The 13,233-nt window shown below is 55.8% G+C and overlaps 1 protein-coding gene across 1 annotated transcript in view; it reads left to right on the forward strand.

Moving 5' to 3' along the window:
• The window catches only part of MATN1 (matrilin 1, cartilage matrix protein), an 8,227-nt gene extending 4,084 nt beyond the window's left edge, over positions 1-4,143 (forward strand). Inside the window, 6 exon segments of the mRNA XM_023744245.1 lie at positions 448-573; positions 1,165-1,268; positions 1,270-1,582; positions 2,382-2,534; positions 3,388-3,468; positions 4,094-4,143. Of these exon segments, the coding sequence (XP_023600013.1) occupies positions 448-573; positions 1,165-1,268; positions 1,270-1,582; positions 2,382-2,534; positions 3,388-3,468; positions 4,094-4,143 (827 nt within the window).
• The last annotated feature ends 9,090 nt before the right edge of the window (positions 4,144-13,233 follow it).

Raw genomic sequence — 13,233 nt, forward strand, 5'->3', positions numbered from 1 at the left:
GGGGGCCAAGGGCGGAGGACGTTCCCCATTTGGAAATGCGTTGGAGAAAAACCTGCATCTGATTGTGGGGATCCAATGGGATGACGCATGGAATAGCGCCCAGTTGGCGGCATGTGACGAATGTCGGTTGAGCGTCTGGTCCATGCTGCGTTCTCCGCTGCGTGAGCTCCTCTAGACACGCGGGATACAGCGGTGAACGAAACGGCAAAGCAAACCCTTGTCCCTGCGGCCGTTACCTTTTTAGCAGGAAGCGTTGGTTTTATCATCAGCGGTATCGCCTTCCTCAGGGATGTCAGCCCGGTGCAGTGATTCCGGCCCTGGGCTGAGCTCTGGGGCCTGGACCCCACCCGGGAGGGGCCTCCGTTTCCCTGAGTGTGTGCAGGCCATCCTGGCTGAGATAGTCAGGCCCTGCGACTGTGAGATTCCGAGTCCCCTCTGTCCCCACAGTGGTGTCAGACCTGTGTGCCACCGGAGACCATGACTGTGAGCAGGTGTGCATCAGCTCCCCGGGCTCCTACTCCTGCGCCTGCCGCGAGGGCTTCACCTTGAACAGTGACGGCAAGACCTGCAATGGTCAGTGGGCTGGGCCCAGGCAGCCCTGGGGAGGGGGCTGAGGAAGGGACGGGGTCTCGGCTACTTCTCAGTCCATCTGAGCCTTCCCACACGTTGCTTCTGGACCAATCCGCGAAGGTGATAGATTCCTTCTAGAGCAGCGGTTCTCAACCTTTCACAGGGGTCGCCTAAGACCATCGGAAAACACATATATAATTACATATTGTTTTTGTGATTGATCACTATGCTTTAATTATGTTCAATTTATAACAATGAAATTGGGGGTCACCACAACATGAGGAACTGTATTAAAGGGTCGCGGCATTAGGAAGGTTGAGAACCACTGTTCTAGAGTTTGATGTCACCAAAAATTCCCGCCTGATGTACTCTTTCTGACACAATGGCTGGCGGTTTGGTGTGGTGGAAGGAGTTACACATCTTGAGTTCATCTCTTGGTGCTACTACCTCTGGGCCTTATGATGTTCCAGCTGTAAACGCTGGCTTTATAGAGAGAGTTAGAGGACAAGATGGGATGTGTGTCGGGTGCCCGGCCAGCGGTCGGATGGATAACTGCTTTTAAGCTTCCTCTCCTTGCCTGTCCACACTCCCCAGTCTGCAGTGGCGGCGGAGGCAGTTCGGCCATTGACTTGGTCTTCCTCATCGATGGATCCAAGAGTGTGCGGCCGGAGAATTTCGAGCTGGTGAAGAAGTTCATCAACCCAGATCGTGGACACGCTGGACGTGTCAGACAAGCTGGCCCAGGTGGGGCTGGTGCAGTACTCGAGCTCCGTGCGCCAGGAGTTCCCGCTGGGCCGCTACCACACCAAGAAGGACATCAAGGCAGCCGTGCGCAACATGTCCTACATGGAAAAGGGCACCATGACCGGGGCTGCCCTCAAGTACCTCATCGACAATTCCTTCACTGTGTCCAGTGGGGCCAGGCCTGGGGCCCAGAAGGTGGGCATCGTCTTCACCGATGGCCGGAGCCAGGACTACATCAATGATGCTGCCAAGAAGGCCAAGGACCTTGGTAGGTGCGCCCTCCTGGGCCCCGAACACCATGATGGCCAGGGGCACATGGCACAACCCATCGGTAATTTGTCTCAGTGTCTATTCCAGGGGTCCTCAAACTACGGCCCGCGGGCCACATGCAAATACAAATATTGTATTTGTTCCCGTTTTGTTTTTTTACTTCAAAATAAGATATATGCAGTGTGCATAGGAATTTGTTCATAGATTTTTTTTAAACTATAGTCCGGCCCTCCAAGGGTCTGAGGGACAGTGAACTGGCCCCCTGTTTAAAAAGTTTGAGGACCCCTGGTCTATTCTGATGAGAACCCCAAAGCCTGGTTCTATTTGAATGAGGAAGGACTGGTTCATCCACGTCTTTCTTATACTGGCGACAAAACTGAGGCCCCAGAAGAGTAAGTGGCTTGCTTCTGGTGGCCCTCTAGTGGGAGGGGGTGGGAACTGTTCCAATTGAATGTTCCCAAGAACATAACGTTGCTGAAAGGCAGCCCACTTTGGGACAAACCTGAGCCTTGTTTTATTGCCTATTAAGTGAGGATAATAACAACCACCAGAGGATGGTTATGAGAGTTACATGAGGTTACAAAGCCCCCAGGGCAGGGAGTCAGCACAGGCCTGGCATATAGTCGAATCTCAGCAAATGTTTATTTCCTCAATGTCTTTGTCCCAGGCATCGTGCCTGCACTTCCAGCAGCTGCCACCAGGAGGTGTCTGGAGTTGATTTCCTAGGCATCCTCCAAGAGGCTCAGCCTGGGCTGCCGGCCCCACCTCCACCCTTACTTGTCCTGTCCCTCTTGCAGGCTTTAAGATGTTTGCCGTGGGCGTGGGCAACGCCGTGGAGGACGAGCTGCGGGAGATCGCCTCGGAGCCCGTGGCAGAGCACTACTTCTACACGGCGGACTTCAAGACCATCAACCAGATTGGCATGAAGCTGCAGAAGAAGATCTGTGTGGGTGAGTGAGGCCAGCGCTGGCATGGAGGGGCGGGGCAGGTGGGCCCTGGGGTGGGCATGGAGCCACCCTGAAACTGGGTGTGGGTGGGGAAAAGCAGGAGCTGGGGCGGCACCAAGAACTGGCAGAACCAGGAGGTGGGCTGGCCAGTCTAACTCTTCCTACCAGCAAGCATATGTTTATTGAATGCTCGTCACATGAGTGACACTGTCCTCAGTGCTCTCCAGATATTAAATCATTCAATTCTATTCGGTAGGAATATTTTTATTCCCACTTTACTGATAGGAAAACCAAGGCCAGAGGGATAGAAAAATTGTTAATAACTGGAGGAGCCGGGGTTTGAATCCTGCCACCTCCCCCGACCCTGCCTGGTGACCTTGCCAGCTGGTCCCCAGGGGCAGAGTGTGGGCCCCAGGGCCAGAAGTGCCTGCGCTTGTATCTTTGCTCTGACACTGACTACCTGTTGACCATGGACAAGCTGTTTCACTTCTCGGGTTCCTCATTTGTACATGGGGTTCATGATTTTAAACACAAAGGTTTGGGGTGAGGAGTCACCACGATGACAGAAAGGCCCCTGACAGCAGTGTCCTGCACACAGTAGGTGCTCAGCGCAGTGCTGCTGTTATTGGAGTTCTTTATCAGGGCTCTGGGGGGTCAGGAAGACATGCTGGGGTCGCCCTCCATCACTCCTGGGGGCTCTGTCTCCGGAATTCTGCGTATCTCTGCCCCCTCAGATGTCCTGGGCCACACATTCCCCCAAGACTCCCTAGTCCTGGTCCTGGGCAGTGACTACCCCACCTCTCTGCCTGGCAACCCCTCACACCCCCTGTCTTTCTCTACTTCCTGTCCATTCCAGAGGAAGATCCATGCGAATGTGAGTCCATTGTGAAGTTCCAGGCCAAAGTGGAGGGGCTGCTGCAGGCCTTGACCAGGAAACATATCCTTTCCAGAGGCTGATGCAGGGAAGGGGAGGGGCGGGGACAAGAGGCAGGGCAGGGGCCAGGCATGGTGGGGAGGGGAGCTGTGGTGGGGTTGGGGCGGGCTCCTCCTTGCCTGCTCCCTGCTGAAGGCAGGCTTGATTCTGGCCAGATGGGCTGACTCCAGCTTTGATACTGACCCTATCAGAAGCAGAGGTCTAGAGGGTAGACAGAGAAACTGAGCAGAGGTCAGATCTAGAGACGGACACACTCGGAGCCCCTGGACACACCTCAGGAAAACACGGTGCCCGGCGACACTCACTTCTCAGGCTCTGGGTGACGTGACCAACACCAGCTCCCACTCAGATGGGCTGGGCCTCGAGCAGCTCCCCTGGCTGGGTCAGGCCTAGGTGGGGAACCAGTAGGCCTCAGCCTGCAGCTAGGCATGCGGGGCTCATGGTTCTGGCTGTTTGGAGAGCACCATGCTGAGGTCAGTGGATGATAAATTCCGGGGGCTGGGGGGGGGGTGAGAGAAAGTGCTGGAAGAGGGGGACTCTGCGGGATCAGGAAATGGGGGTCCGGAGTTCGGGTCCCACGTGACTGCCCCACGCTGGTCCCCGTGCACCGCTCCTTGACTCCGCCCACTGGAAGCTGTGAGTAAGCGGCTGGCCGTCATGGAGAACAGGATCGTCTAAGGCCGCTTGTCCCTGCTGTGGCTTCCCCATCTCCCCGCCCCACTCGGCCCACAGAGTCCGGGCGTGTCCCCTAGAGCCCCGAGTGTAGTCTAGCTTTGTCACTTAGCGAGGGGGGTTTGGGAGGGGCAGGCCCCTGGGATGGCAGCAGGCCTCTCCCTCGTCCACCAGCCTTGGAGCCCTGCCGGGGGTGTGTGTGTGTGTGTGTGAGTGGGAGTGCTGGGAGCGCAGGAGTTTGGGGCATGTGTGTGTGTGTGTGTGTGTGTGTGTGTGTGTGTGTCTGGGAGCAATGCACGAGTGAGAACACAAGGGCAAGTGTAACTGGGACTGCGTTTGCATTTTTTAACCCAAAGCTTAATATATTCCTGTTGTTAGTTACCCCTCCCTGACTGTGAGTGCTGTGAATCTCTTCTGACTTCTCCATTCCTTTTTGAAAAACAATTAAATGTGATTTAACTTAAGGGCTGAGTGGGCCAGAGGCAGTGTGGTTATTTGGGGAGCAGGATGAAGGGTGGCTGGTGCTGGGGTGATGGCAGATGATGACAGAGGTGGTAACAGTGATGACAGCGACTGCTCTACAACCGTAACCCGCTCATATATGTCTTGCCTTTTCAGTGACACATTCATTGCCATGATCTCATTTCATCCTCCTAGTAACTCTACCCAGGACAGACTCGAGTCACCCCATCTCACAGATGGGAAAGCTGAGGGTCTGAGGATGAAATGACTTGCTCAGCACTGGGTCTGTTGGAGAGACAGGACTTGCGTCCAGGACTCCAGGACAGCAAACGAAGGGCACAGAGAAGGGCAGTGACTCCCGATCAAACTCATTCATTCGTTCATTCGTTCATTCGTTCATTCATTCATTCATTCATTCATTCATTCATGCAGACAAAAACACTTACACAGCATAGACCCCATGTCAGACAGTGGGGAGATGTGGCCTATGAAATAGTCCCTGCTCTTAAGGGACTTACCACTGATCAGGGTGCTCTGTCACCCCCATATCGCTGGAGGAAGAGAGTGGGTTTGGGTTGTACATGAGGTGAGAGTGTATGAGAGGTGACGGGAAGGGTCCCAGCCTGAGCCTGGCTGGCCCAGGTGCCCCTGTGGCGTCCTCTCTGTTGGCTCCTTGAGCTTCAGAAGCTTCACCCCGACCCTCAACACAGACAGCTACACCCCCACCTCAGGGGCAGCACAAGGGAAAGACTGTTGACTCCCAAACCCCCCGACCCCACCCGGGGTCTGCTGCCCCCCACCCCAGGCCCCCCTGGATCAGTGTCCCTCTGAAAATTCAACTCCTCGCCTCCCAGAGGGAGCTGAGCTGATTTTCTGAACTCATTCTTGTTTAATGGAGCGTTTTTAGTGCTGCTACCAGATTCACAGGAAGCTCAGAGCATCCTGGAGGCCTTCCTTAGAGGCAGTCAGGAGGCAGAATAACCCCCAGCAACACCCAGGAGCCATGTCACACGGCACCCCACCTCACGGGGCCGCACAGCACCCCACCTCACGGGGCTGCACAGCACCCCGCCTCACGGGGCCGCACAGCACCCCACCTCACGGGGCCGCCCTGGGACAGGACCCCCACCACCACGCACACCTTTCGCTGAGCCCTTTCTCTGTGCCTGGCCCTGGGCTAGGGGGTGTGCTGCTGTCCAAGGAGGCTCCTGTCACACACCCTGTGACAATCACTCAGCCCACACTCCCCTTCTTCTGAGGTTATTCCCCACCCCACCCCCACAGCACCTGCCTCCGGGACCCAGCTGACTGGTCAATGGGTTTGACATGGGACGCCAGCTACCTGGCCGCTGGCCCTGGAGCCGGGAGGCCTATATCTTCTTCCAGGCACATAGAGACGGGGGCGACCATCCTTGGGAAAGAGAAAAGCAGCATTTGCTGGTTGCCCATAGCTCTCCAGTCCAGGGGTGTTGCAGTTATCTGCTGCCGGGTAACCAACCGCCCCCAAACCCGGTGGCTCAAAGCAACCCCCTGCTATTGTTGCGGGTCTGTGGGTTGGCTGGGCCCAGCGCCCACCCACGCTGGCAATTGTTTGGGTCTCAGCCAGGTGGGAGCCTCCAGCATGGCCCACTCAGGTGACTGTGGCTTTCAGAGAGCTGGCTGCAAGGCGCCCCCCCCCCCCTCTCTGTCTCTCTCTCTCAAATCAACAAATAGAAATTAAGAAAAGATAAATGGGGCCCATGTTTTCCCACAAGCACTCGGATGGGGTGTGAGGCAGGCTGTGCAGAGGCCTCGGCCGGGATGGGCAGGGTCCCCCATACATGTCACAGCTGAGGAAGGTGCGGTGACTGAGGCTGGCCCTGTGGGGCCCTGCGCAGGATGGCCGGCCGCTGTTGGGGTGGAGCAGCGAGTCCCTGTCAGGGATCAAGTCCTTATTGGCAGGGAGAGTTGAGAAACCGAAGGTGGTGCTGAGGCCCTGGTGAATCCTGCCAGGGACCCTCTGCATTAGCAGCAACGTCACCCATGTCCCAGCGCTGGGGCTGCCCAAGTAGGTGAGGAGCCGGATTCCTAGGCTTACCTAACGCTAAGGCCTTTCTCAACCACAGCAGGAACCCAGTGTTGCTGCCTGTGACCATGAATGTCCAGCCCCGTGCACACAGTAGGTGCTCAGCAGATCCCAGTGGCCTCTCTCTTCCCCCTCCTCCTGGCAGTGATCAGGCTCACAGTTCAGCAGAGGGTGGACCAGGTCCTGGAGGAGCCTGGAGCTGCACCCAGGTGCCCGAGGGCAGAGGGGCAGGGTTGAACCCCAAAGGGGGACAGGTAGGGGCCGGGCAGGGAGTGAGGGCCCCACCCAGCAAGCGGGGGGCCAGGGAGGGGCCCACGGAGCAAAGGCTGCCAGAGGCCACAGCCCAGAAGCTTGGAACTGGTGGACACACCCCTAACGTGTCAGGCCCAGCTCAGTCCCCAGTCCAGGCTGAGCTGAGGGGGGTGGGGACCCGGGGTCTCCAGGGCTGAGCCTCAGGATGGTCCATGAGAGCAACAAACGGAGGGGGCCTGGGCCCAGGATTGCCATATGGTGAGGGGAGGGCTGCTCCAGCGGGAGAGTGCATGGCAGCTGGTGGGAGAAGCAGTGAAAGCAGCCACCAGGGGACTGGACCCCAGGCACCTGGGTCAGAACAGGCGAGTTTGGGCTCCTGGTCAAAGTGACAGGAAGTTCACACCAACCAGCTCAGGCACAAGAAGGGGGCTGATGGGACCCCATGAAGGTGCTGGAGGAGGTGCTGGAGGAGGTGCTGGGCTCAGCAATGTCGTCAGCCCTCGGTCTCCCTGTCCTCTTGCCTCTGGTCTCCACCAGACCTCACACCCAGGCAGGCCCCCTGGACGGCCCCCAGCCCCACACTCAGCCCCACCAGCTCCGAGTTCACAGAATTCAGCCTCCTGGGTCAGCGGGTCCTGTGCCCGTCCAGGCTGGGATCAGGGCACAAGACCCCGAGGACTGAGAAGGCTCAGCAGCGGTTCCTCAAGGAGGAGGAGGGGTTGTTATCAGATGCCAGCGCCTGGGCGCTGGTGGACAGGACCCACAGGTGACCCCAGGATGGGGTCAGGATTGGCTGGAAGCCCTGCCTGGACTAGACCCAGGATCCCCCAGTCCCTGTGTCTGGGGAGAGGAGCCAGCTCTTCCAGGGTCGCGTTGCCAGGCTCCGAGGAAGGTGGAGCCGCATCTGAGGGTCTTTCAGGCCCAGACTCCTGCGCTAACTCATCATAATTCTCCCCACAGCTACTCTGGTCCCCCCGCAATCCACCCCACTCCCTCGTCTCCCTGCTCGGCTGGATTAGCAGAAGGTCATAAGCAAATCCCAGCAGCAGGCGAGCCGGCATCTCCCCGGGGCAGCCGGTTTATTGCAGACGGTGCATGACTTTGTAACCAATATTTTTGTTGGTTTTTATTTCTTATTTTAAAAAATATAGATAAACAGGACTAGGCTAATTAGGATTTTTTCCTTTCCTTACGTCTTGGATGACAATGGGAGTCTCTTGGCCCCACAGTGAATTGGTTACCAGGTTTCAATAAGAGGTTTGTCTGTGCAATTATAGTTCATTAATGGATTTACAAGCAAGGGAAGATGGCAAGGTCCACTGAGGGAATTGTTCTGCATTCTCCCCTTTTAATTACACGGTTTTCTCATAGACCGGTGCTCTGTGAAAAATGGGGTGCAGGGGGAGTCCCAGCATGCCATCTGTTCCAGATGCAAATGCAATTAATAGGGAAGAGACAGGCGGTGCTGGAGGCCTCCTGCTGCCTGGGGCTGGGCCTGCCTCCTCTCAGAGCTGCTGCAGCTGGAGGCTTGGCCACCAGAGCTCAGGTGGGCATATTGACATGGGACAGACCAGGTCTGCTCATGGGGACATGGCCACCTTTGAGTATTTGTGGTCAGAATCAGATTGAGGTCACCCGTTGTGTTACCATTTTTGGATCATCCTTTAGGTGCTAGGGAATAGAAAGGTACAATTTTGAATTCAGACGCCTCAGCGGTTCATTTGATAAGTCGGTTTCACAAAAGGGGAAGCCAAGGCTGCCAGTGGTAAGGTGTCACACAGCCAGCAAGAGGCAGGGCTAGGATTCGAACCCTGCAATCCTGGCTCTAAAGCCAGGCTTCCTTCCAGAACCTTGCCTCTCTGAGCTTCAGACATTCTGTTGAAAGGAATTCTAGCCCTTTTCCCACAGGTTGGGACGATAGCAGGTTCACTGGCCTTCCCGCCTGTTCTTTAATCCATTATGCACATTGGTACCAGAGTGGTGGTCCATGGTTGAGCCTCTGCCCAGGTCACACCCCTGCTCAAGAACCTTCTCTGGCTCCTCATTGTCACGGAGATAAAATTCATACTTAGCTGGACACCCTAGGTTGTATGGTCTGGCTATTGCCCTGGCCTGTTAGACCCCAAATTCCCTACTCTTCCCACTCACCCATTGCCGTCACCTGGGTGACCCAGTTCTCTGTCCGGGAAATGGTCTTCTGAATGGTCTACTGGAATAGATGATGCCAAGGACTTCTTGGACCTCGGAGTTAAACGATCTTTCTTAGTGGGGCTGGAGTCGCAGGCCTGAGCTGCTGTGGAGGAATCTGACCACACGATGGCACCATTGGCCCAGGAATGGGGTGGCTGAGCCCAGCTGGGGGATGGGGTTCAGCCATTGTCACTGAGCTGGGTTAATTTCCTTCCCTTGCAGCACCTAATCTAATCCCTTTAAATCGTACCAGTCCTCCCGCCCACAGAGATTCCCAAGGGGGCAGCCACCTCTCTCCAAGGACAGGCCAGGGTGTGGTCTCCGGAGAGGTGGTTGCTATTTCCCCACTCCAGCCACACTCTCCGTCCCTGTGAGGGGCCTGGGCTGGGTGCAGGGCTGGTCTCCCAGGACCAGCGGCCTGGTTGGATAGGGGGTGCCGCTCAGACCTGAATGTTTGGGATGGGGTGGGGGGCTAAGTAGGAGCCCCCAGGAAAGTAGTATCTTACTGTCCCCTTCCTCTCTTGTTTTTATGGGCAAATGGCTGAGTCCTTTGTCTCCAAATTAGCATAGAATTATTTCTGAGTCCAGGTAAATGCATCCTGGTGAGGCAAGGAGGCACTGGGGACTCCAAAGTAGAGGTGACTTGGGGGCCCCAGGAAGGCCCCTCAAACACCCTGGAGAGAACACGAACTCCACAATCCAAAGGGCTGGGTGAGTCCCGGTACTGTCCCTGACGTGCTGTGTGACTGCGGGCACCTCACTGCCCCTCTGGGTCTCAGTTTGCTCACCTAGGAAATGGGGAGAACAAGTCCCTCCTCGCTGGGGCGTGGAGACCGAAAGGAGACTGTGTAAGTGCCCAGCGCAGGCGAGTGCCCATCAGTGCCCCAGATGGGACAGCATCTTCACCGGGGTTCGGGCGTAGGTGCCACCTCAGCAATGGGGCTCCCACCAGGGCTCAAGGAGGAGGCAGCAGCTCCTCCGGATCAAGAACCTTCCTTGCCTCCCTCATGGAAACCTGCAAACAGGTCAGAACGTGCCCCTCCCTTGTCCCCCAGCCCACACTGTAGAGGGGACATAAGGAATGTGGCCAAGCTGGAGGGTCTAGAGCAGCGGTTCTCAACCTGTGGTCGCGACCCCTTTGGCGGTCGAGCGACCCTTTTACAGGGTCGCCTAAGACCATCCTGCATATCAGGTATTTACATGATGATTCATAACAGTAGCAACATTACAATTATGAAGTAGCAACGAAAATAATTTTATGGTTGGGTCACAACATGAGGACTGTATTTAAAGGGCCAGAAGGTTGAGAACCACTGGTCTAGAGGCAGGGCCAGGACACTAACTTATGAACCCCAAGAGCACCAGGGCAATAAGGGTTCTTCCCCAGAGGAAGGAAAGGTCTGGGGCCATGTGGGGCACACAGGCCTGGGTTCAAGTCCCAGAGCCTTGACTTGTCTCTTCAAAGCCCTTCTGCTGAGCCTCACTCTATCCAGCCTTTAAAATGGGGGTAGTCCTTTCTCCCGCTCTCTGTCTGCGGGGCCTGGGGTTCCTCCACTGCTGCCATGTGAACAAAGCCCCCATGCCCCGCTGTCCACTCTCTGTGGCAGGGCTGAAAGAACTGGGGGAAAAGGACTGTGAAAGGGTGTGAAGAATGAGTGAGGCTAGCAATATGAGGACGATGCCATACTCATAGTAAGCACTGATATATGTTAGCCATTCATAGGTTTATATTTATAAAGTACTACTTATAGTTTATAAAATACTATAAATATATCATTATATAATAACTAGAGGCCCAGTGCATGAATTCGTGCACCAGTGGGGTCCCTCAGCCTGGCCTGCGGGATTGGCTAGAATCAGCTCTCTGACATCACCTGAGGGGTCCTGGATTGTGAGAGGGTGCAGGCCAGGCTGAGGAACCCCACCAGTGCACAATCGGGCCCGGGAGGGACACGGGAGGCTGGCCAGCCAGAGAGGGACCGTGGGAGGGCTCCAGGGCATGTTCAGCCCATCTCGCTCAGTCCCGATCAGCTGGACCCCAGCAAGCTAACCTACCAGTCAACTGTCTGCCCCCTGGTGGTCAGGGCATGTCATAGTGAGCGATTGTGTGGCCTTAGCATATCATTAGCATATTATGATTTGATTGGTTGAACAGCCAACCAGTCGACCAGACACTTAGCATATTAGGATTTTATTATATAAGATATATTTATATAGCTAAGTGAAACAAGCCAGTCAATGAAGGAAAAATACCACATGATCTCACCCATTCATGGATAATAAAGACCATTACAAACTTTTGAACAATAATAGATACAGAGGCAGAGCTGCCTCAAACTGATTGCCAAACTGCAGTGGGAAGGCCAGAGAGAGTTGGGGGGCAGGAGGGAGGGGAGTAAGAGATCAACCGAAGGACTTGTATGCATGCATATAAGCATAACTAATGGACATAAGACACTGGGGGGTAAGGGAGGGTAGGGGTGTGTCAAGGGCGGGGGGGAAAAAAAAGGACACTTATGTAATACCCTTTGTAATACTTTAAGCGAAAAATAAAAAAATATTAAAAAAAAAAGATATATTTATATATATTATTTATCTGGTTATCCTATCTAATAAAGAGGTAACATGCAAATTGATCCTGACGCTGTCACAAAGATGGTGGTACCCATAGCCAGAAGATGGCGATGCCCAGTCCCCTCAGCCCTGCCTGAGTCCCCCAGTCCTTTCAGCCCTGACACTGAGAGTGGACAGCGGGGCATGGGGGCTTTGTTCCCGTGGCAGCAGTGGAGAAGCCCCCAGGTCCCGCAGACAGAGAGTGGACAGCGGGGCATGGGGGCTTTGTTGCCACGATGGTGGCAAAGCAGCCAGGCCCCGCAGAGAGCAGAGAACCATGGGGAGTGGGCCTAAGCCGTCTGTAAGACATCCCCTGACAGCTCCTGGACTGGAGAGGGTGCAGGTTGGGCTGAGGGGACCTCCCCACCCACTGTGCACAAATTTTGTGCACCGGGCCTCTAGTATTATTATATTTTTATTTATATATCATAATACTTATATAGCATATAAGCATTCTATGTAAGTATGTATAATGTACTATATGTACTGTGTACTAGTATATGCTACAAACTGTCTCCCTACCTCCCCCGACGGTTGGCATGGCTGCTGCGTGGGCATGTGGCCACAACTGAAAAATTATTTTTCCCTCTTCTTGGTATCAGATTTTCCCTTGCAGTTTCCTGCCTTCATTCCTGGCAGGAGCCCTTGGCCCGAGGACAGCAAGTGCCTCCCAGCCTCTCTCCTGTGGGTGGTTCAGAGCCCAGAATACTGCCCAAGCCTACGCTTCCTCCAGAGCCAGGAGGGGTGGGCAGGGCATGCGGTGTGCACCCCAACATGCACCCGATGCTCAGGGGCCATTGGGCCATCGCCGCCTTTTGATCCCTTCCCCACGGGGCCTGTGCTCACAGGGTCCGGACAAGCCCAGCCCCTCCTGCTGCCACAGTTTCCTTGGCTGAGGCCCGGCCTGGGGGCAGCGGGCAGGGTGGGACCTCCCAAGGAAGAGAAACTCCTCTGTCCTGGGCTGGGCTGGGCTGGGCTGGGAGAGGCCAGGCCACATCCACCCCCAGATGCCTCCGCCTCCCCCTCCCCTGCCTCCCCAGCAGCAGGCCCGGCCTCTCAGGGAGTGGGACGTCCGAACTGGGGGTCTGAGAGGTGACTACACTGGTGCGCGAACAGACATTTAATGTTTCCTATTTTACCAGGCGGGCATGTATTTTAATGGGCATCAGAAAAACCCCACAGTGTTGAACCCTGGATTTCATGGAAATTCTTGCTCAGGGTGAGGCGACTTGAAAAGGGAGCCCGTTTCAGGTCAATGTCAAAATCGTGCAGGTGGAGGGAGGCGATGGCAGGAAACAGGGGAGGACGGGCGAGCGGCCGGAGCTGGGGAGACGCTGACGAGGCCCGTGAGCCCCAAGGGAGGTCCCCGGGGTCCAGCCGGGCTCTGCCTGCGGCTGAGGGGCCCTGGGCGTCACTGCACTCCCCGGGCCTTCCTTTCCTCCTCAGATGAGCAACTGAAGGTGAGAGAGGCCCAAGGTCATACATCGGGGAGTGAGCATGCCAGGGTCTGAGCC

The sequence above is a fragment of the Myotis lucifugus genome, unplaced genomic scaffold, assembly GCF_000147115.1.
Source record: "Myotis lucifugus unplaced genomic scaffold, Myoluc2.0 scaffold_438, whole genome shotgun sequence".
NCBI classification, from domain to species: Eukaryota; Metazoa; Chordata; class Mammalia; order Chiroptera; family Vespertilionidae; genus Myotis; species Myotis lucifugus.